This window comes from Mesoplodon densirostris, chromosome 11, assembly GCF_025265405.1.
Source record: "Mesoplodon densirostris isolate mMesDen1 chromosome 11, mMesDen1 primary haplotype, whole genome shotgun sequence".
Lineage (NCBI taxonomy): Eukaryota > Metazoa > Chordata > Mammalia > Artiodactyla > Ziphiidae > Mesoplodon > Mesoplodon densirostris.
The window spans coordinates 44,177,965-44,200,266 of NC_082671.1; the positions used below are offsets into that span (position 1 = coordinate 44,177,965).

General features: G+C 46.8%; 4 protein-coding genes across 7 annotated transcripts in view; 3 read left to right on the forward strand and 1 right to left on the reverse strand.

Moving 5' to 3' along the window:
• LOC132499370 (DDIT3 upstream open reading frame protein) lies at nt 1–3,299 on the forward strand. 2 transcript variants are annotated; one of them, XM_060113924.1, is made up of 3 exons: nt 1–141; nt 2,468–2,515; nt 3,263–3,299. In XM_060113924.1, exons 1-2 carry the CDS (start codon nt 79–81, stop codon nt 2,507–2,509), a joined length of 105 nt encoding a protein of 34 aa, XP_059969907.1. In that variant the 5' UTR covers nt 1–78; the 3' UTR covers nt 2,510–2,515; nt 3,263–3,299. The 2 variants fall into 2 exon arrangements, with proteins under 2 accessions (XP_059969907.1, XP_059969905.1); XM_060113922.1 differs by having other exon boundaries at nt 32–141; nt 3,173–3,279.
• DDIT3 (DNA damage inducible transcript 3) lies at nt 3,283–4,116 on the forward strand. Its single transcript, XM_060113921.1, has 2 exons — nt 3,283–3,420; nt 3,529–4,116. Exons 1-2 carry the CDS (start codon nt 3,283–3,285, stop codon nt 3,895–3,897), a joined length of 507 nt encoding a protein of 168 aa, XP_059969904.1. The 3' UTR covers nt 3,898–4,116.
• The window catches only part of MARS1 (methionyl-tRNA synthetase 1), an 18,639-nt gene continuing 393 nt past the window's right edge, over nt 4,057–22,302 (reverse strand). Inside the window, exons 2-21 of the mRNA XM_060113917.1 lie at nt 21,641–21,731; nt 21,402–21,480; nt 21,189–21,323; nt 20,766–20,841; nt 20,346–20,518; nt 20,062–20,168; nt 15,951–16,067; nt 15,603–15,806; nt 14,440–14,641; nt 12,103–12,177; nt 7,920–8,090; nt 7,653–7,748; nt 7,397–7,514; nt 6,711–6,924; nt 5,840–5,971; nt 5,628–5,732; nt 5,350–5,536; nt 4,708–4,779; nt 4,378–4,470; nt 4,057–4,278 (exon numbers count right to left, since the gene is read on the reverse strand). Coding sequence (XP_059969900.1) covers nt 4,132–4,278; nt 4,378–4,470; nt 4,708–4,779; nt 5,350–5,536; nt 5,628–5,732; nt 5,840–5,971; nt 6,711–6,924; nt 7,397–7,514; nt 7,653–7,748; nt 7,920–8,090; nt 12,103–12,177; nt 14,440–14,641; nt 15,603–15,806; nt 15,951–16,067; nt 20,062–20,168; nt 20,346–20,518; nt 20,766–20,841; nt 21,189–21,323; nt 21,402–21,480; nt 21,641–21,731 — 2,594 coding nt within the window. The 3' untranslated portion in view covers nt 4,057–4,131. The remainder of the gene's footprint in view (nt 4,279–4,377; nt 4,471–4,707; nt 4,780–5,349; nt 5,537–5,627; nt 5,733–5,839; nt 5,972–6,710; nt 6,925–7,396; nt 7,515–7,652; nt 7,749–7,919; nt 8,091–12,102; nt 12,178–14,439; nt 14,642–15,602; nt 15,807–15,950; nt 16,068–20,061; nt 20,169–20,345; nt 20,519–20,765; nt 20,842–21,188; nt 21,324–21,401; nt 21,481–21,640; nt 21,732–22,302) is intronic.
• ARHGAP9 (Rho GTPase activating protein 9) overlaps nt 21,942–22,302 on the forward strand; it is an 11,864-nt gene continuing 11,503 nt past the window's right edge. For 2 of the 3 annotated variants that reach the window (XM_060113918.1, XM_060113920.1), the window contains exon 1: nt 21,942–22,133. The gene's annotated coding sequence lies outside the window, so the exon portion shown is untranslated. Of the gene's footprint in view, nt 22,226–22,302 lie in introns of all 3 variants that reach the window. The other variant, XM_060113919.1, reaches the window with a different exon arrangement.

The following is a 22,302-nucleotide window of genomic DNA, read 5'->3' on the forward strand; positions in this document are numbered from 1 at the left end:
GAGGGCAAGGCCCTATTAAAAGATCTCAGCGCCGTGCTATCCTGGTCAGAGGCTTGAGTCTAAGGCCTAGAGTGTATCATGTTGAAGATGAGCGGGTGGCAGCGACAGAGCCAAAATCAGAGCCGGAACCTGAGGAGAGAGGCGAGTACTGATTCCCCCATCTACTTTTTACCCTCCCATCCTCGTGAACACCAGTTGTCCCCTTAAAGTTAGGGCATCCGCTCTTAAGGATGTGGTCCCACGCCCTCCGCAATGAAGGGAAGTGACCGTCCGGGGAGGGATGAGAAGCCTTCATTCAGAAGTACTGCTTACAGACCCCTCTTCCTTCGCACGACAGCAGCATCCCACCACTGCGCGGAGCACAGGCCCTACTCTGTGCTATTCAGGGAAGGGGCCCCAGCTGCCCTAGGAAGATTTTTTCTCTCCCGTTGCAGACCCCAGGCCTCCTCGTTAGGCCTGCCGGGTGGGAGGCGGGGCAACAGGACACACCCCCGCGCCGAGAAGGCTGGTTGACAGTGATTCAGGCCGCTGCCGCCACTTTGCCACCAGCGTCCTCCCCCACCCCCAATCCTGTCTCAGCCGCAGCGTCTCAGGGCCAGCATAGCCACGTCAGTAGATGGGGCTTTTGGACCCTCCACAGGACATTCTTTCTGCAGCCTTGCAGAGGAGAGAATCTTAAAAGAGACTGACACAAGCCTTTGGGAAGAGGGGTGTCGATGGACAGGGAGCAGAGATGAGTTTTCCTTTTCCCCAGAGGTCCCTAAGCCTTCTGCACAAGAGAGCATCCTGGATCTTTTAAGTGTGGGAGGCCATTTGGAGGTCTCCCCAGTGGATTGTCCTTCCCCTGGGATTGGTCCTTGCCTCTTTCCCCTTGTCCTGTCTCCAGCTAATCTCTGTGTAACCATTGCATCAGGTCAGCCCCCTGCTTGGCTCTGCAGCCCTCTGGCCCAGGGCTCCACTGCTGATGAAAGCTATGTCTCACACACCGGAAAGCAAGGAGGGTTCCCCAGGGAGGGCAGCCCTGTAGAGAAGCACTGAGGACGATATTGCATCTACAGTCCCCAGGGATAGGCAGCTGCCGCTCTGCCTCTGGGCTTCGTCCTCCTTTCCCTATGAGAGATTGGGGAGATTTATCCATTGATTCCTAACAAATACTTAACCAGCACCTACTATGCTGGTTAAGTTTGGGGCCCAGCATTTATCCATGAACAAGAGAGGAAAAAAATCTCTCCTCTCACAGAGCTTACATTTCAGTGGGAAGAGGCATACAGTAAGCAAAGTGCCATAGAAAAAAACTAAAGCATGGAAGGGTAGAGAATGCTGAGTGGAGGTTACAGTTTACACTGGGTGGTCAGGGATTCCCCCACTGAGGTGATATTTAAATGAAAGACCTAAAAATAGGCAAGGCAGTAAGCCATGTGGTATGTGGAAGGAAGCGCTTTCCAGGAGAAGGAATAGCAAGAGCAGAGGTCCTAAGGTGGGAGCATGCATAGTATCTTTAGGGAACAGGAGGCCAGTTGGCTGGACTAGAGTGAGCAAGACAGAGAGTGGTCAATGAGAAAAACAGGGCAAGGAAAGAGCAGATTGTGGAGGGCTTTCTAAGCCATTTTAAGGACTTTAGCTTTTAATATGTGTGAAATGAAGTTTCGAACAGAGGAATGACACAGCCTGATTTAAGTTTTAAAAGGCTCACTTTGGGTGCTGTTGTGAATAGACTCTGGGAGGGGTTACAGAAGCAGAAACTGGGAGACCTGCAGTCAAGAGGTTTCTACAGTCACCCAAGAGAGATGATAGTAACTTGATCTAGATTAGAAAGTGGAATTGGTGAGACGTGTTTGGATTCTGGGGTTTGAAGAATGACTCAAGAAGTTTTGCTGGTGGTTTGGATTGGATTGTGGGGTGTGACAGGAGAGGAATCAAGGATGATAGCAAGGTTTTTGGCTCAAGCAACTAAAGTTGCTGTATACCGAGACAGGAAAGACCTTGGAAGGAGATTAGCAGGAGTTTGTCTTTGGACACGTTCAGTCTGAGATGCATATTAGATATCCAAAAAGAGAATGGCAAGTAAGCAGTTAGATAAGAGTTGGAGGTCCCAGGAGAGGTCTAGACTGGAAATACGCACTTGGAGGATGTCAGTGTGGGAATGGAATTAGGAAAATGCCACTTGATTTGTTCCCTTCCCTGTAGTCCAGTCCTTACCCTGGCAGATTTGAGGACTGCCTTAAATTTAGAGAAAGCTGAGTTGGCCAGGATTTTGCTATTATGTAATCAGGACTACAAATGTCAGCAACTAAAAATAAAGGAAGTCAGGCTCTTCTCTGTCCTTAGAAATGGCTACAGGGGCCAATAACTAACTACACTCTATAAGACAGGAAGTAAGGAAGGAGCAGTAGGAAGCTGGAGATAAAAGAACCTGCCTCTCTCCCCGCTTCCAGAAGTGGCTAACATTTATCTTTGATCCCCACAGTGTTCCAGAAGGAAGTGTATCTTCATACATCACCACACCTGAAAGCAGGTAAACTTAACCAACCCTTTCCCAAAACCAGCTCCTAAGAATTGCTGCTTAGGCCCCCTTTACTGGGACCCTAAGAAATTATGAAAACACCTAGAGAAGGTGGGAGAGGACAGTTTGAATCTGAGCAGGCTTTTGCTATTAGGCCACATCCATCCTCCTGACCTGCCCCTAACAAGGTGACCAAATCACTATTCTTAGAGCATGTCCTAACTGAAAGCTGGCCCTGAGTGAGCAATCAGCAGTCAGGTGAGGTCTCACCACACCTCCATCCCCAAGGTTAGACTGACCCAAGGACCTTTTGCCCAAGTTCCCCACACAGGAGGAGAAAGGAGCACAGATGGTCTGGTGACCGCCCCTGGAAACAACCAGTGGAGCTCCCCAAGGGGGGCTGAAGACTTTTACTAGGAACCCATAAGAATGCACATCCAGGCACTTGCTTCTTCAAGTGCTGGGCAAAAGCAAAGATGGAATATCATCCTAGATCAGGAGTTGGTAAATTTTCAAGGGTGAGACAGTATTTGAGATGTTGAGGGCCACACAGAATAGTCTCTGTCACAACTATTCATCTCTGCCGTTGTCTCATGAAAGCAGCCGTAAACAGTATGTAAATAAATGGATGTGGGCCGTGTTCCAATAAACTTTTCTCTACCAAAACAGACAGGCAGCAGGCCAGTGTGCCAACCCGTAGACTGACGGCTTTGTGGAGCTTCTTCCCCCACCCACTATCCTGAGTATGTCCTTTCCCAGAGCCTGATCCAGCCACAGAGATGGCAGCTGAGTCACTGCCTTTCTCCTTCGGGACACTCTCCAGCTGGGAGCTGGAGGCCTGGTATGAGGACTTGCAGGAGGTGCTGTCCTCAGATGAAAATGGGGGTACCTATGTCTCACCCCCTGGAAACGAGGAGGTAGGAATGCTAGGCCTAACGCTGGGCGGGGGGTGGGGGCTGCGGGGTACTGCCCCGTCCCTTCTCAGCTAATTAACACCTACTCTGCCTTTCCTCATTCCTTTGAAGGAAGAACCAAAAACCTTCACCACTCTTGACCCCGCCTCCCTGGCTTGGCTGACCGAGGAGCCAGGACGAGCAGTGGTCACGCGCACCTCCCAGAGCCCCAGCTCTCCGGATTCCAGTCAGAGCTCCCCGGCTCAGGAGGAAGAAGAGGAAGACCAAGAAAGACCCAGGAAACGGAAACACAGTGGCCAGTCCCCGGCAAGGGCTGGAAAGCAACGCATGAAGGAGAAAGAACAAGAGCACGAAAGAAGAGTGGCACAGCTAGCTGAAGAGAACGAACGGCTCAAGCAGGAAATTGAGCGCCTGACCAGGGAAGTGGAGGCGACTCGCCGAGCTCTGATTGACCGGATGGTTAATCTGCACCAAGCATGAACAGCTGGGACCAGCACTCCCCCCTCGGGCCACTTCCGACCCTTCCTGGAAGTATCTACTGACCACCTTCTCACCAGTGCCAGTGATGTACCCCTCCCACCCCCATCTATTCAGTAGGGGGAAAACTTAGGGTAGATGACAGGAGAGGGTCTTGGCATGTATATAGAGATTGTACATTTATTTATTAATGTCCACACCCATTAAAGTGACTTTCTAGGAGCCAAGTTCTCACTTTCACTTTTTCTTCTTGCCTTTAGGGGTTTCAAGGGGTTTCCCCTCAGCTAGAGCCAACTGTTTCTTCAGATCCAAGAGTTTAGCCACCTCTGCAGCAACCTGGTTCTTGTCTGCCTTTTGTGCTTTCAATTCTCGGACAATGTTGCCCTACGAGAAGAGGGGATGGGGGAATCACAACAGTGAGACCAGAAATGACCTATTTAGGATTCAGCTTTTCCAGCCTCCCATAGGGCTTAAGCTCTGTACCTGCTTGGTCACTTCATCCATCAGCACTTGTATCTGCTGTGGTCCAGCTGTTGTCATAGTCTCTACAGCTGCTGGCTTGGGGGATGCTTTTGCCTTGAGATCAACAACAGAGTTAGCACCTGCTACCATAAACATCCCCCGACCTCAAGTTTTATATAACATCTCAGGAGGAAAGTGATTACCTTTAATGACAAGGACTCTTCTAGCTAAGACAGGAAAGAAAAATGAAGTGAGGAAGCAGCAGGGCCAATAGATGGAAAGAGGGATGAGTGAGGGCTACCGAAGGATACTGACTGTCGGTGGGTGAGGCACAGTCTTTAGCTTTCTCACCTGGCCCCCGCTGAAGCGCTGCCTCAGACCTTCAATCTGGTCATTTTCCAATTTTTGGAACAAGGGACTGACCTGTGAAAGAATTCCAGAATCATTCACTGATTAGGTATAAACTCTACCGGACTATACAGAGGGCCTCTCCACCCCAACTTCTGACATTTAGGAACTCAGTGATCTAGAAAAAAATCTTTTATAGAGTGTAACACTGAGCAAATACCTGCTGATTTCAGTAAAGAATCCAGAAAAAGCATTCACTAGGGTCAAAAATTATTTAAACTATTTAATGATGCTAGGTTGATGCCAAAGCTTACAGGTGTACATGCTTTTATCACCTTGTGTTGAGGAAGTGGTTAGTTTGTATTCTCCCTGCCCCTTGGGTCCTGGCATGAAGGACAGTTGAGGATACATGAGCTACAGAAAACACTGGGCTTGTAAACCAATACCAAGGACTTTATATTAGAAACAAGCTTAAGCGCAGAGTGGGGACGAGTGAGAGTGGGGATGAGTGGGGAAGGGGTTCGGAGAATAGTTATGAGAGTCTTATGCCCAAAGTTAAGTTCTTCCCTGACCCCTCCCCAGAGGCTGCTTGGCAAAAGAAGGAATTTTGAGAGAGGCTGGCTCTTCCAAATCTCAGAGACGTACTGTGCCAATCTGGTGTCCTGCTGGTAAGGTGCACAGGAAGTTTGTGAGCAGGATGCTGCAGGCTGGAGGTGGGAGCTGCAGCTGGGCCTGGATGGTAGCACTAACCGTGGGCATGTAAGGCTGGAGCATGATGGACAGCAAGGCAGCTATATTCACTGCCAAGCCTGTCACCGTCCCTGCCCGCTGTCTGGGGAAGAAAAGATGTTAGTCACGACCCCCAGGAGGACGTAGCCTACCAGCCACTTTATTCCTGGAGCCAACCCTACCTCCTTACCTACCTGTCAGCCTCGCTGCCTTTAATCCGCTTCCAGGGCTCGTTCACCTGAATGTACTGGTTGCCATGGCGAGAGATGGTGAGGATACTGCGTAAGGCATCCCGGATCCTGGGAAGGAAGGATACAGGCCAAGGTGTAAGGTTCTAGGGGGACCAGTATGGGGCTCTCAACATGCCAGCAGATCACTGAGTTGAGACAGAGGTGTAGATACTTACCGAACCTTTTCTAGCAGCTGGTGATAATGCTGGAGCTCCAGGGTGACATGGGCCAGCAGGCGCCGATCATCAGAGGTGAGCACCATCTCGGGCACAAAACCCCCAAAAAACTTAGACACAAACATCCCAGCTCTGGATGGGAGGAGGGAAGGAGAGGGGAGAGAAAAGAGGAGTTACTGCCCAGTCTCCTTAGAGAAATTTGACACCATTTTCATAACTCTGCATTTTCTCAGAACTGAAACCACCTGGCTCCCTCAAGCTGGAAGGCAAAACTTAACAAATTTATTCCTTATTCTCCCTCTCCCTTAAGAATATGACTCTGCACATAACAGACATTTTATATACAGATATCCCTTACATAAAGGGAACTAATAAAGTTAAGCAACCGTTTATTTTTAAGAAGTTAAAAACTCAGAATGATCAAGTTGAAATATGCATTAATTGCTACCAAACAAATAAATCCTCTAGTAGGGACTATCTGTTCAATGTGGTTAATGAGCAAACCTGAAAGCGTGTGTAGCCATGGAGGATATTTCTTTAGGTTGCAGAGTAGCTGAGATAGGGACCGATAATGGAATGTGAGCCTGAAGTAACAAAACTGAAAAGTACAGCAGAAGTCTCCTACCCCTATGCTAAAATAACCCCCTTCTCCAGCCAAACTTTTCAGTGGTCTGCAAGTGAAACTTTTTGCTAGGAAAGAACACATTTCCAATTCTACAAAGAACATTAATAAGAAAATAATTCGCAAAAATTCACTTTGTGACCAACTCTGCTAAATCACATCTCTACAACTAACTTGCCCCAAGCGTACGTGGCCTACTAGCCCCACCCCAGGTTCATCTGCTGACTCTCAACCCTCACCAGGTCCCACCTGTTGATGAAGTTGCCCAGATTGTTAAGCAGCTCAGAATTATTCTTGAGCAACATGTCTGTCCAGGAGAAGGCACTGTCCTGACCCTCAGGCCGAATGTACAGCAGATAGAAGCGCCAGATGTCAGCAGGGATCCCTGTGTCCTGGGCCATGTCCCCAAACACTCCTACACCCCGGCTCTTAGAGAATTTCCCATCCTCGTAATTCAGGTATTCTGGACAGAGAAGGAGAATGAGAACCATCTGTTCAAATCATGTCCTTCCTCATGGGATGAACTGGGAGATTGGGATTGACATATATACACTAATATGTGTAAAATAGATAACTAATAAGAACCTGCTGTATAAAAAAAAAAATCATGTCCTTCCTCTCTGACCCACTAACTCTTCTTTCCTCTCCCTCAACCTCAGTTCTAGAGTAGCTGGCCTGCACAGAACTTGGGAGATCCTTCCTCTGCATTCTGGTCTTCTTCTGTTTACTTCTACCCATTACAAAATTTAGCTTTGGACTTTTGCTCTCTTCAGGTTCTTGTTCCCTTTTTCTGCGTTGAGCTTCCATGTTCTAATTGTTTCCTATTTCATCTCAACTCCTAACTCAAGACCTAGCACCTCTCCAGGAGCTTCTTCCAAGTACTGTCTCGGCCCTCATTCCCTTAGAACATCCCCGTCTCCAATCTCCCAGGGTACCTGTAGCAATGAGGTGGCTGACCAAAGTGTAGTTGTCCTCAGCTCCTAGGGCTGAACAAGGAAAGACTAAGCCGTGGAAGGGAACATTGTCTTTGGCCATGAACTGATACAGGCTCACCTATGGAATATAATTGGGAGACAGAGCTCCTGAGATCCTCTTCAAAGGCTCAAGAAAGATCAGCTACCCACCCCTAACCACCCCCACTATACACGCACACTCCCCAGGTCTTTGACAGGCTAACAAAGAACTGCTCACTTGTTCTGGGTTCTTCCACCACTTCTCCCACTGGTCTGTGTAGTTGGCTGTGATGGACAGGTAGCCAATGGTGGCATCAAACCAGACATAGAATACCTGGAGGGTCAGGAGGGAGGAGACACAGTTAAGATGCAAGAACACTGGGAAAACCTTGCCAACCCAAAGCCTCAGACTGAATCAAGACACAATCAGGTCTATTCTGCTAGCCCAGGGTTTCAATCCCAAGGCTGAATAATATGAGATATGAATAAAGCATAGCGTTTTTACCTTGTCCTCAAAACCTACTAAGGGCACAGGGGTTCCCCACTTGAGGTCTCGGGTTATGCAGCGTGGCTTGAGGCCATCCCGAAGCCAAGAACGAATGATGAACCGGGCGTTAGGTGTCCAGTCACTGCCAGGCAACGTCTTCTCCAACCACTCCTCCAGCGGCTTTCCCAACTGAGACAGCAGAGAAGCACAGAGAGTTGGTTTAGGACAGTTGCATGTGTGGTCGCCGTAAGGATAAATACGTATGACCACTTTGGAGTAGTTTGGTGATATCTAATTAAAATTAAGGATTCATGACTTTGCCATAACGATTCCACTCCTAGGGATTTTTTTCAACAGAAATATTCACATAAGTGTATACAGATGTGTTTATAAACAAGTGCACAGTTCACCACAGCAAAAATTAAAACTGATTCACTTGGTTCAGTAGAATTTAAAGAAATATGGTATATCAACATAATGAAATACTTATAAGCCCTTTAAAAAGAGTGAGGAAGACCAGTATGTATTGATATGTAAAGATCTCAGAAATACATTAATTAAATAAACTGCTAAGGGCCTCCCTGGTGGCGCAGTGGTTGAGAGTCCGCCTGCCGATGCAGGGGATACGGGTTCGTGCCCCGGTCTGGGAGGATCCCACATGCCGCGGAGCAGCTGGGCCCGTGAGCCATGGCCGCTGAGCCTGCGCGTCCGGAGCCTGTGCTCCGCAACGGGAGAGGCCACAACAGTGAGAGGCCCGCGTACCGCAAAAAGAAAAAAAAAAATAAATAAATAAACTGCTAAACAGTAATATATGATATAATCCTATTTATAAAAATAAAGAATAGTAATACACAGATTAACATAAGGCCAAAAAATTTTTGAGGAAAACTGTATCTCAGTGCTTTATTCTCACATGAGATTAAGGGGAACATCCACTTTTACACCATGTATTTCATTCTGAACACTTTTTTTTTGGCCGCACCGCGCGGCTTGTGGGATCCTAGTTCCCCGACCAGGGATCAAACCCGTGCCCCCTGCAGTGGAAGTGCAGAGTCCTAACCACTGGACCTCCAGGGAATTCCCTCATTCTGAAATTTTAAAAACAAGCGTATATCACTTTTGTAAGCAGAAAAACAAAGATAAATCTTTTGTAAGGGATGGTTCATATGATTCATCCACATAAATACTGTAGCATCCAAAACCTGACAACACACTCTAGTGGTGAGGCTATGGGCAAACAAGTGCACACACACACTACTGGGAAGAAAGTAAAATGGAATAACACCTATTGAGAAAAATTTGGCAATAAACTACATATGCATTTCTCCTGGACACAGCAAGTGATCCCTTCTAAGGAATTTATCCTGAAGATACACTTCCCACAATACAAAAATACACATGCACAAGGTTAGTCACTGCAACAGTATTTTTAACTGCAAAATACTGGAAACTACCTAACTGGCAAACACAAGAAATTGGTTAAATAAACTACGGTACCCACAGGACTTCCCTGGTGGTCCAGTGGTTAAGACTCTGCGCTCTCAATGCAGGGGGCCCGGGTTCAATCGCTGGACAGGGAACTAGATCCCTCATGCCACAACTAAGAGCCCGCATGCCACAACTAAAAAAAAAGATCCCACATGCCACAACTAAAGATTCTGCATGCCACAACTAAAGATCCCGCATGCCGCAGCTAAGACTTGGTGCAAATAAATAAATATTTAAAAAAAACAAAACAAAAAACCATGGTACCCACACAAAATGGAGTACTATGCAGCTGTTTAAATAAAACAAACAAAGCTGAGTAAGGATGATCTCTATGATCTGATATGGAGTCATTTCTAGAACATACTGTTAGGTGGAAAAGATAAAATGCAAAAGAGTATATACAGCATGCTATATTTTGTATAAGAGGAAATAACATATACATACACACACACACACACACACACGTTTATCTTTACAAAAATAAACACACTAAGACTAAATCGGAAAACAAAGCCAATCACCTACAGGAGACGGGAGAACAAGGTAGTCTGGACAGGAAAGGGAATGAGGGAATGACACTTCTCTGGGTATACCCTTTTGCATGGTTTTGACGTTTTAGAAGCATCCTGATGTTCTACATTTTCAAAAACTTAAGTTAGTAAGTATGAGGAGAGAAAAAAGAACTAGGAGCAAATGAACCAAACTTATTGGCTTACTTCAGTAACATAACCACACTAAAGGGGGAAAAATCTAAGCCAGGACAATTTTGAACATATTTGATTATATGCCCGTGCTTGGGGGGGAAGGGGCAGGACTGCCGATAAACCCTAAACTCATCTTAGTAGGTTTTTTGATAGTGGTATGGGTGAAGCAATTCTGAAATTTTTAAGTGTACTGTAGAATCGAGCAAATGAGTAAATAATGTTGTTGGGAACCAGAGTACTTACTGTTTGGAAGAAGGGAAATAAAAATATGAGATGAGGGAAAGTGAGGAAGAACCCCATGGGGCTGGCCTGGAATTTCAGGTGTCATTGTGAATCCAAAACAAATGCCTAACCCTCTGCTGACAGGGCCTAGAAGCAAAGACACCCCAGTAGCAATGAGCACACTTAAACCTTGGTCTCTAATACTGTTACCTACTTAAAAAAAAAAAACAGGGCTTGGTAGAGAAATGGTTGAATCCCAGACTGGAACAACATGAATCTAGAATATCCTGCTATGCTAGAAAATAAGGAAGTGCTTAAAAAATGATGGGAGACCTCAGAAACACCCAGAGAAACAACCTTGAATAGGCTCCCATTGGCCAAATAAGGGACAATTTGAATATGAAAATTATTTAGGACAGGAATCAATTATAAATCATTGAAAAAAATTGGAATCCATGAGTTGACACTGATAATAAATGAGGTAAATGAATGAAGGAGAAGGGTAAATGTGGAGGGAGTGGCAGAGTTGGCAGGTCTTAACAAAAACTGGTTCAGGTAAGAATGATTAATTAAATGGATGCTAAATTTAGAGGGACCCTTTCAATGAGGAGCAAAGTACTTGCATGGTCTTAAAGTGTATTCCCACAGACTGCTTATAAGTTGCAAAGGGGAAAATATTAATTGTACAGTGGAGAAGCTGGGTAACACCTTGACTGAGCAAAATTAACATCACCAATGAGGGGGAAGTGGCCATGACGTGCCTCTGGAAAGAACAAAGTATCATTTATGTAGTATTCCAACTGAGGATGCATAACCTGAATCTAGCCATGAGGAAAACAGCCAAAAAATCCAAAATGAATATTCTATTTTAAAAGCAGGAATCATGGCCTATATTATTAAAAACTGTTAATGTCATAAAAGATAAAGAAAGGCTGAGGAACTGTTTCAGATTAAGGGAAACTAAAGAGACAGAAAAACTAAATGCAATACATGATCCAGAGCCAGATTCTACACTACAGGAAAAATGATGCTAAGAAGGATATTAATGGTATAGTTGGCAAAACTGGAATATGGCTGGTAGATCACACAACTATATCAATGTTAAATTTCTTGAAGTTGTTAACCATACTGTGGTTATGCAGGAATATGTCTTTTTTCTTAGGAAACACACAAGGCAGCATTCAAGAGTAAAGAGGTTATATAAGTACACATGCATACATGTATGAGAGAGAGAATAAGCTAAACCAAATGGAGCAAAATCTTAACAGCCAGTGAATCTGGGTAATGGGTACATGAGGTTCTTCTGGGTAAAGAACACGAGGTTCTTTGTTCTAGCAACTGCTTATTCTTGCAACTCTTTTTGCAAGCTTGAAATTATTTCCAAATAAAAAGTTTAAAAGGGAAAAACAAAGCAGCAAATCCACTAAAGTGAAAAATTGGTTAAGACACATTGTGAAGTAAAAGAAAGAAAGTAGACTGAAGAAGAATATGAATGTCATGATCTAATTTGTATTAAGGAGGAAAAAAAGGCATAAGAATACTTTCATATGCAAGTGCTACAAAGGAAAATCAGCAGTAGTAAATACCTCTTGGCAGATGGGCCTGGACCTTTCACTTTGTGCCCTTTTCCTGTTACATCTTTTTACCTTAAGCACGTTAAGTATAATTTTAAAATGGAAATTGAAAACATATGAGGGTGATTTGGTACAAATTTGCCTCTGCCTGACGCTGAGGCAGAGGGGGCAGAGGAGACCATGCAGACTGGCTTGAGGGAAAGGCCCACTCACCTTAGGCAGGTCCAGAAACAGGTGCTGAGAGGATTTCACCACAGGGCACGACCGGCAGACTTTACACTGAGGCTTCTGTGAAGGGAAAGTCAAGAGAAGGGGTGACCCAAGGTAGGACAGTCAGGATCAGGCTGCAGGCCAGGAGCTGTCCAGGCGAGGGGGGACGCACAGAGAGATGAGGTCCCCCGTCTGCCACCAAGCTTAGCCTCACGCTCACACCCCACCAACTCACAAACTACTTACTTGGGCCTTCTCTGAACTTGCAGACTCAGGTCTGTTATAGCACATTTGCTACTCAGAGTTTCACATCTGTGTCCTTTCACTCCAAAGAATAGGAAAAAGCATTCTCTGAGCACAGGCTAGACCCAGAGCCCTGCACTGTACGCAGCTGTGTGAGGAGCAGAAAGAGCAATGAAGAGAAGACACACGGTTCCTCTCCTTGAGGAAGTTACAATCAATCAGGGAGAGAGGGCTCGCGTGAGAAACAAGCACAGGCTTTCACACGGCAAAATGTCAAGAAATGCTTATTTTCATGGCACAACTTGACTGTACAAACATTGAAGGATGATGACAAAAGGAGTTAAGCAAGTGGAGCTAACCAATGAAAGCTTCCGAATGAGTTTTTCTTTTTTTTTTTTTTTTTTTTTTGCAGTAGGCGGGCCTCTCACTGTTGTGGCCTCTCCCCTTGCGGAGCACAGGCTCAGTGGCCATGGCTCACGGGCCTAGCCGCTCTGCGGCATGTGGGATCTTCCCAGACCGGGGCACGAACCTGTGTCCCCTGCATCGGCAGGCGGACTCTCAACCAGTGCGCCACCAGGGAAGCCCCCGAATGAGTTTTGATCTGGGTTTTTGAAGGTGAGAAATTGTAACTCTCTCAGGACTTCTCTCCTGAACTCCACACGCTTGTATCAACTGCCTACCTTGGATGTCCCTCCTTGGATGTCTAAGGAGGCACCTCAAACTTAACAAACCCAAATAGTATCACTGCATTCCACAGGAAAGCTCTTCTTCACCCAATCTTGCCTGTGTTCATAGATAGTACTACCATCCGCCCAAGCTGCACAACCTAAAAGCATACAAGTCGTCATTCTCTTGACTGCCCTATCACCCCGAATTGCAGTCTATCCAGTTCTATGGAGTCTGCCTCCAAAACATATCTCAAATCCTTCCCCCCTCCCACCCCGCTATTTCTACTGCTATTAACCTAGTCCAAGCTATCGTCATCCCATTTCTGAGCTACCACTGGCCTCCAGACTGGTTTCCCCACTTACTCTCTTGCTTCCCTCCCACCCATTATCCACAGAGCAGCGTGCCATTCCACTCCCAGATGGCTGACTGGGCCCTGGAAATGGGGTCACTGCCTACCTCTCTGACCTTGTCTCAATCCACCACCACCCATCCACCCCCACCCCGACTCACTATGAGCCACACTGGCCTTTTCAATTCCCCTTTTCAGTGCGCTTTGCTGCCTCGGGCCTTCGCATTTCCTGGTCCTTCTGCTTGGAACACTCTTAACCCCACTCATCACCTCCTGGCTCCTTCTCATTCTTCAGTTAAACTTTCAATCAAATGTTACTTCTGAGAGGCCTTCCCTAATCACCCAGCTTAACTCTTCCCCCAGAAGTCACCCTCCACCACATCTTCTGGGCAGTTTACCCTGGAGTAACTCTATTCTGTCTTTAGTGTTGGTCTCCTCCCGCACTAGATAAAAATTTGTCTTGTTCACTGCTACATCCTCAACACCTAGAACAGTGACTACCTTACTGTAAAGACTCAAAAAAGTTTGTTGAATAAATGAATGAATGAATGAACTACCAAATGAATAAACATGGAGTAGAAGTAAAGGTGGTACATATGGGAGAGAAAGAACTAAACAAATGCAGATCAGGTGGTATGAAGCAGGAGCAAAGGTAGGGTAATATGAACTCAACTTGTCGATTTTCCAGCACAATACCAAGCACATAGTAAATGCTCAGTAAGTATTTATGCAATGAACTGAGTGATGAGTTGCCAGAACAGAGGAGGAAGAGCCACTGATGAAAGGTCTTGAATGCTAAAACAAAAATCCTATGGACAACAAGGTCCTACTGTATAGCACAGGGAACTATATTCAATATCCTGGAGTAAACCATAATGGAAAAGAATATAAAAAAGAATGTATTTGTATAACTGAGTCACTTTGCTGTACAGCAGAAATTAACACAACACTGTAAATCAACTATACTTCAATTAAAAAAAAAAAAAGGAAGAAAAAAAAAACCTGAGGCGGATCAGACTGGGAGTCCCTTAAGATTAGAGACTGTCTCCTTCCAGGCTCCCAGGAGCCCCTCCTCTCACCTTGAGCTCGATGGCATTGATGAGCTTGCCACACTTGTCACACTGGTCACCCCGGGCCTCCTCGTAGCCACAGAAGGGACACACGCCCTCCACAAAGCGGTCAGCCAGGAAGCGGGCACAGTGCTCACACCGCAGTTGCTCCACAGTATCTTGCAGCACAAAACCTCGGGCCACCAACCGCTGGAAGATATCCTGGGTAATTCTGACGAGGTGAGCAAGGGACAGGGGAGGGGTGGACCCGGGGAAGTCAGAGGAAGTGGTGCGCCCCTCCCTCCTGCCACTCCACCCAGGATCCAAACCCATTCAGTCCAAGTGCCAAAGAAATCAGTCAGAGGCCACTTAGTCACCTGTAGGGAGTTTACTGATGAGCCCAAACACCTCACATAATCTCCCCACACAATCTCTTTCCTCATCGCTCTAGGATTTACTTTTGTAAAATACAGATTTATCTGTTTTGTATTCCTCATTAACAAAAATCTCCAAAAGGATAATAGGACTGTTTAGTTCTTTGATATGTCCTAAAAATTAAAATTAAATCAGAGTGGGGCTTCCCTGGTGGCGCAGTGGTTGAGAGTCCGCCTGCCGATGCAGGGGACACGGGTTCGTGCCCCAGTCCGGGAAGATCCCACATGCTGCGGAGCGGCTGGGCCCGTGAGCCATGGCTGCTGAGCCCGCGCGTCCGGAGCCTGTGCTCCGCAACGGAAGAGGCCACAACAGTGAGAGGCCCGGGTACCGCAAAAAAAAAATTAAATCAAGAGTGCTGCTAAACTGCACAGCACTCTCAGCTGGCAGCCTGTCTACTATGCAGTTTTTATAAGGATGATAATCAGGCAGAGGAAAACGAGTGTATTTGCTATAAACACAGGAGTGAGAGGGGCTGTCCTGAGACAGTGGCGGCCAGCAAGAGAAGGGAGGCGGTAGAGGGAAGGCAGGTCCTTCCCATGAGCCTAAGGCCTGTCTCTTCCCTCCCTCAGCTGCACCTTCAGCCCTAGTCAGGCTTCTGCACACAATGAATCCCCGTAATAATGCTTGGGACACATGTCAGGACAATATCCGGATGTTTGGGGGTGGGGGGCGGGGAACAATCTTGGTTCCTTCTTTCTGTCTCCTAGATATTCTCACTGCTCCCACTCTCCATTTCTGCCTGATTAGAGGAAACCTACTTGGTCTGCTGCGGAGTGGTTGTCCGACCAAAAATGTCAAACGAGATATTAAACCAGCGGTAGATGTCGGCGTGGATAACGTGGTACTTGTCACAGATCTCCTGGGGGGTTAGACCCTCCTCCATAGCCTTGGTCTCTGTTGCTGTACCATACTCATCTGTCCCACACAGATAGAGGGTGTTCCACTGGCGGAGCCGGGAGTACCTGGAAGGGAATGTGGTGATCATGGGGCCCCATCTCAGCCCCTCCCATGTACCCAGGATCCCTCCGGCTTCCCCTCCCTTGAGGCCTCCTATTCCCTTGGGGCCCACTGCTCCCTCAGGGCTTTCCCCCAGCAGCTGGCTCCACCTGGCAAAGACGTCAGCACTGAGCACGCAACCGATGATGTTTCCAAGATGGGGGACATTGTTGACATAAGGGAGGGCGCTGGTGATGAGCACATTCCTCTCCCCAGCCACAGGCAACCTAGTAGGGAAGAGGAAGAGAACAGTCCAGGGGGGAGAAGAGAGGGTCAAGAGGGACCCAAAGTGCACAGAACACCCAGATGCATCTGTTCTACTGTAACAGGGTCACGTCCATCTGAAGTCTTTCCTCACATGAATCCACTGGAGCATAAACTCCCCCAAAAGCCATGAGATCCCTACAGTTGCGAGTACAGGGCCCTGCCCACAGCAAGCAAGCCTCGTGTACTGCTCGTAAGAAGCCTCATTCTGACACTGAGCTCGGTCTCTCTTTACTACCCTAAGTACTCCTTTTCCTTTAGCTCATTCCCAGGCTCCAAACTCTGGGGTATTGACAACTCTCCCCAGGATCTGTCCAACCACCATCATTTGCTGACTTCCTAGACGCCAGTGCCACCCAAAAACGCTTTCCCAGCACTGACCTCTTCCCTTCTTCCCAAGTGCTATGTTAACATTACCTCTACTCACTACCTGAAATGCTTACAGCTCGCCAGCCCATACACAAGCCTTCCCAAGTCCTCTCATATCCCTTGCCTCTTCCCTCCCTAACCCATATCTGTCTCTTCCTCATGGCCTGACTCAAACCAGCAGGAACCAGCCATTGCCTTCATAGCCACCCTCTCCTCCCCACTTTCCCAGATCATTCCTAGTCACGCCACTCAATCTGCTGTCGGAAGTCACTGTCTGCTCTTCTCTTTTCACGCTTCATCACCAGTGAAAGCTCAGCTGCACACACCCTGTATTCACCCCCCTCCCCAGCACTGACACCTCACCAGGTTTCCTTTCATCTTTCCAACCATTCTTTTCTCTCTTTTTTCAGTTTTAATATTTTTTTTTATTGAAGTATAGTTGATTTACAATGTTGCATTACTTCCAACCATTCTTAATCTACAATTGCTGACTACCATCACTTACCGTATCCTTCAAACCCTGGGCATCCTGCGAGCTCACCGAGTCTCATAATCTCTTCTGCTAATAGAGACTCCAATGATTCCCTCATGTTAACCTTACCCTTCTTCCCAGCTGCATGCTATATATCCGGTTAGATGTTCCATCTACTTCCTGGAACATTTTACAGCTCATTTCCTTGAGAAAGATCTCACTGTTTTCTCCTGGATTCATTGACTTCTCCCCATGACTGAATACCATAGTTTTCTCTGAAATCCAGCTTAGAAATCAGCTCCTTCAGGAAAGCCTTTCTTTACTGACAACCGGCCTTCCACCCAGTCATCCTTGTATCCTGAGTCCATAAGCATCTTGTACCACACATTCTGTGGTGCTCCTTTTGTGTCACCTTGTAACGTCTCTCTCATCTTGAGCGGGCTTACTACGGTGGCAGATATGCACCACCACAGAGTACGCCCAGGGTTCTGCCCTCAAGAGGGTTACGTTCTATCAGACAACTTCTAACTGGATCAGTGCGATGAGAGGTACAAAGTGCCCAAGGAGCTCGAAGGAAGGCAAGCATCTCCAGCCTAAGACTAAGACTTAGAGGCAAAACTACTTGAGTTGGGCCTTGAGAATGGGTGGGAATTTGCCTGATCAAGACACTGGGGATTCTCTGTACAATTTCTTACAACTGCATGTGAATCTACAATTATCTCAAAATAAAAAATTTAATTTTTAAAAAAGTAAAAAAAAAAAAAAAAAAAAAAGACACTGGGGATGTCCTTCAGTCAGAAGGAAAAGCACAGAAGATAGCCTGGTTTGGCTCTAGGGTCTTTAGCCAATTGTCTCCTCCTCTAAGTACACATTTAAACATGTTAGCCTGTATAAACACCCGAGAAAATCTATCTCCTATTCTTTATTACCTCTAAAACAATCCTCAATAGGTACTCAAAATGAGTGAATGAACAAAGGACAAACTTTCATTAATTCATTCAAATTTTGTCATAATCTACCAAATGCTTGGCCTTGTGCTAGAAAATGTGTACCATAAAAGAACAGAGAGGCCCTGCCTTCAATAAGCTTACAGATTAGCGAGGAGACAGACATGTAAACAGACAATTATAGGGCTTCCCTGGTGGCACAGTGGTTAAGAATCCGCCTGCCAACGCAGGAGACCCAGGTTTGAGCCCTGGTCCGGGAAGATCCCACATGCCGTGGAGCAACTAAGTCCGTACGCCACAACTACTGATCCTGGGCTCTAGAGCCCATGCGCCACAACTACTGAAGCCCGTGTGCCTAGAGCCCGTGCTCCACAACAAGAGAAGTCACCGCAATGAGAAGCCCGCGCACCGCAATGAAGAGCAGCCCCCGCTCGCCACAACTAGAAGAAAGCCTGCGTGCAGCAATGAAGACCCAACGCAGCCAAAAATTTTTTTAAAAAAAGTTTAAAAAGAGACAATTACAACATAATATGACAATGGAAGCTCCCAGAAGATGAAGCACTTAAGACTCTCACAAGCTCTATAGAGAAAGAAATGATAGAACTGGCCTCTTGAACAACTGTATAGCAGGTAGGTAAGATGCAGGCATTCCAGGGAGAAGGAAGAGCATGGGCAAAGACACCAAGGTGTGAGAGTGTATGATCTCAGCCTGCCTTCCTCTTAAAATTCATCTTGACCCAACTGCCCCTTGACTGACCAGCCTCTAGCCACTAGCCTTTTAGAAATTCCTTATAAAGAACCAAACACGATGCTTGCTCTATCTGAGACACCCTTCCCCCAGACTTACCCTTGCCTAACTCTACTCATCTTGCAAGTCTTATTTCCCTTTTTTTTTTTTTTTTTTTTTTTTGGCCATGCTGCGCGGCTTTCGGGATCTTAGTTCCCCAACCAGGGACTGAACCTGGGACCTCAGCAGTGAAAGCGTGGAGCCCTAACCACTGAACCACCAGGGAACTCCTGCAAGTCTTAGGTCAAATGCCATTTTTCTAAGTTAATCTCCCATGATATTTTCTCATAGCATCCTGTTCTTTTCCTTCATAGTACTTACCAAAATTTATAATTATACCTTTGTGTGACAGGGTTTTTTTAACTTTTAATTTTATATTGGAGTATAGTTGATTAACAACGTTGTGTTAGTTTCATGAGTGACAGCTTTTTTTAAATACCTGTCTATACCACTAGACTCAAAGTGGTATGAGAGCACAGTCTTATCTGTTTCGTTCCCCTCTGTAGACCCAGTTCCCAGCACACAGGGCCTGACAAGGAGTGGACACTTAAATCTTTATTGAACAACATGTTCAGAACTACAGACATTTCATTTCGATGGAAAAAATCTACATATGTGTGTGAATATTATCTTAGCTATCAGGAGAGTAACAGAATATGATGCTAAGCATGCAGGCAGGGGCCAGATCATGAAAGGCCTTGTGAACTACACAAAGAAACCATCTGTAGAATTCTGAAAAGGAAGGTGAGATGATAACATAGGCAGTTTTAAGCAGCCGTCCTGGTGGCAGTGTGGAGCATGGGATGGCACGGAAGGAGAAGGTAAGAGATGGTGAGGCCCAATCTCAGGTAGCAGCAGTGAGGATAGGGAGAAGGGATGGATACAAGGACTCTTTAGGAGTTAGAATCAATGACCTGGTAATGGAACAAATGATACAAGCAGAGATGAGAGAAGGGTATAGATAGGTGACACCAAGATTTCTGGCCTGGATTTTTAGGTGGAAGGTGGGAGTCATTCACTAAGACAAGTGAATGAAGGAGAAAGAGAAGCTGGCAGGGAAGGTAATAGGTTTGGTTTTGTACACGTTGAGTTTGCAATGCCAGTGGAGGCGAAGGAATCTAGAAGATAGTCTGACAACTATGTCTGGAGCTCAGAATAGAGATGTGCACTGGAAAAAACAGACTTAGGTGCAATCAGTAGACAGAAAGTAGCTGAAAACATGGGTGCACATGGGACTGATGGACAGTATATCCAAAGTATTAGCCAAGAGGTTGAGAGGACAGAAAATCAAAGGTCAGCAAAGAGAATTTGACAGGCAGGTACTGGCTCTATCAACAATTTCCACGTAAGAAACCAAGCCCCACTCATGTGTGCCTACTCACACTGGATTCTGCTGTGGCTGAACAGGGGGCAAGCTTTCCAGGCCCTTCTCCCAAGCAGCTACAGCCATGGCAATCTCCTCCTCAGATAGGGTAGCCAGCTCCTCCTCCTATGAAGAGTGGACAGTATCCCTCACCAGGTGAGGGGGGGGCCATAGAGTAAAGAACTTTTCTCCTTGTTCTCCATGAACTGAAAAAGTTAGTAGTCATGCTCAAAGTCCCTCTCCAAGCCACCCACCACCTCACACACTGAGGCTCTGTGGGGACCCCTCTGCTCTGTTCCAAACCTCAGGCTCATTGCTGACAGCCCTCCCCTCAAGGGAGCTGGGCTGGGGCTGTTTTTGGAGGTAGGGCCGGAGGGCCAGGACACCCTGCTGCTTCAGCACAGTCTCTGCAGCTCGCTGACATGGCTCCTGAGAACTCAGTGTCTGGAACCAGCTGTGCAGGGCACCCAGCTCCTCTGTGGCATGGAAGAAAAGAGGCAATCAGTAAGACCGAGAATGGGCGGGCAGGAAGGGACCTCCTCCCCTTCTTCACAAAGTTTCTCCAGCTGCCTTTCCCAGTTCCCTCAGCCATCTTTCTGCTATAGCTGCCCTGTCAAGCTACACCTCAAAATGGGTCCTCAATATTCTATTGCCCACTCTGGAACCCCTACACCAAGCTCCTGGGGTTGGGGCTGGTGGAGAAGTGATATGCACAGTTCTCACCAGGGAGGTATGCCGGATCTTGGAGTAATGGATATAGTGCTCCCCACAAAACAATGTCAGCTAGAGATTCTGTCTCCTTTGTTGAGGAAAGAAAGGAAGAAGAACACAGGTGAGACACTCAGTTTCTTCCCAATCGACATGACAATATCGTACATTTCCTAAGCACTTACTATGTGTCAAGCACTGTGTTAAGCATTTTAAATTACCTCTCTTAATCTTCACAATAATCCACTGAGGCAGACAGTAATACATTACCCTTACTTCAAAGGTGAAAAAAATGAAGTTTAAAGAGTTTTTGCGAGTTTTAAAGTTTACACTGCTAGTAAGTGGCAGTTTGCAAGGTCTGAACTCTGAATACAGTCTTCCTTCTTAATTCGTATATCATACAGCTTTCCCCAGTACCCATCTCAAGGCCCAACTCACCCCAGCCAGGAACGGACAGCTCCGACGACTCAAGCTGTGGTCAATATGAGTCAGGGCTCTCCGGACCAGGCTAAAAACATCTTCTCCCTTCTTCCCTTGGACCACTAAATAGTACAGGGCAGCGGACAAAGCTGGCTAAAATGCAGGAGACACGGGTCAGGGCAGCCATGCAGAGCAAGAGCCTGCCTGCCATTCCCCACATCTCAGTCCTACCTGCAGCTCTGTCGCTTCCCATTCCAGCCACTGGTTGGTGAGGTCATCTTGCTCCCAGCCAGATAACAGAAAGAAGTATCTACCCAGGGAGAGAGCAACAGAGGTAGCATTAAAGGGGCCCATTTGTCTAGCCCATTTCTCACCCCCCAGTGAAACAGTGGTTATAAACAAGGCTACACAGAGGACAATAATCCCTGATTCTATTCAGCCACCTCCCTGCATCAAGGACCAGTACTGACCGACAGATTGCACTGGTGGAGAAGAGGTAGTTGCCACTATCCAGTTGCAAGACAGGAACCTTAGGCCGGGTCAGGAACGGGACCACACACTCTGACTCGGGAGAGGAAGACGGGTGAAAAACAGAGAAAAGAAAAGAAATGCTTTGTCAACTTAGAAGGACAACTTCCCGGGGGGTGGGGAGGTGGTGGTGGTGGGGCAGTCTCACGGAGAGGGTCCAGGATAGGACCACTGAAAGGGGGTGGGTCCAGAATGAACTGGAGAGACCAGCAGGTGTTCAGCTGAGACAGCCAGCTGGAAACAACAGATGGGGACTGCAGTGAGGAGGTGGTGGTACTGGGGTAGTGCTGCAGCCAAGAAGTGGAACAACTGAAAGTAATTAGAATATCTGAGAATGATCTGAGCTACAGCGGGAGAACAAATTAAGAGAACTGGGAGGACTGTCAGGAGAACCGCTTAAGAGTCACCCAAACAGATGGCTGGGAATGAGAAGAGGTAAACCGAAGAGAGTATGTGTGTCTCTGTGTGCTTAGGAGAGGAAAGCAGGGTTTCCTAAGAACGACAAAGGAGAACCTGGTGGTTATCATGTGAGTGACGTGGGGCGGGGGGGGTTGCCTGATAGGCGTGGGAGAAGGTTGGAAAAGGGAAAGAGGTTCACTGGAGT

What these genes read in the sequence shown, in the direction of transcription:
- DDIT3 (XM_060113921.1), top strand. Translation starts at nt 3,283, where the DNA reads ATGGCAGCTGAGTCACTGCCTTTCTCCTTCGGGACACTCTCCAGCTGG. An exon ending in CACCCCCTGGAAACGAGGAG is followed by an intron (nt 3,421 to 3,528) that starts GTAGGAATGCTA and finishes ATTCCTTTGAAG; the next exon opens with GAAGAACCAAAAACCTTCAC.
- LOC132499370 (XM_060113924.1), top strand. Translation starts at nt 79, where the DNA reads ATGTTGAAGATGAGCGGGTGGCAGCGACAGAGCCAAAATCAGAGCCGG. An exon ending in GCCGGAACCTGAGGAGAGAG is followed by an intron (nt 142 to 2,467) that starts GCGAGTACTGAT and finishes TGATCCCCACAG; the next exon opens with TGTTCCAGAAGGAAGTGTAT.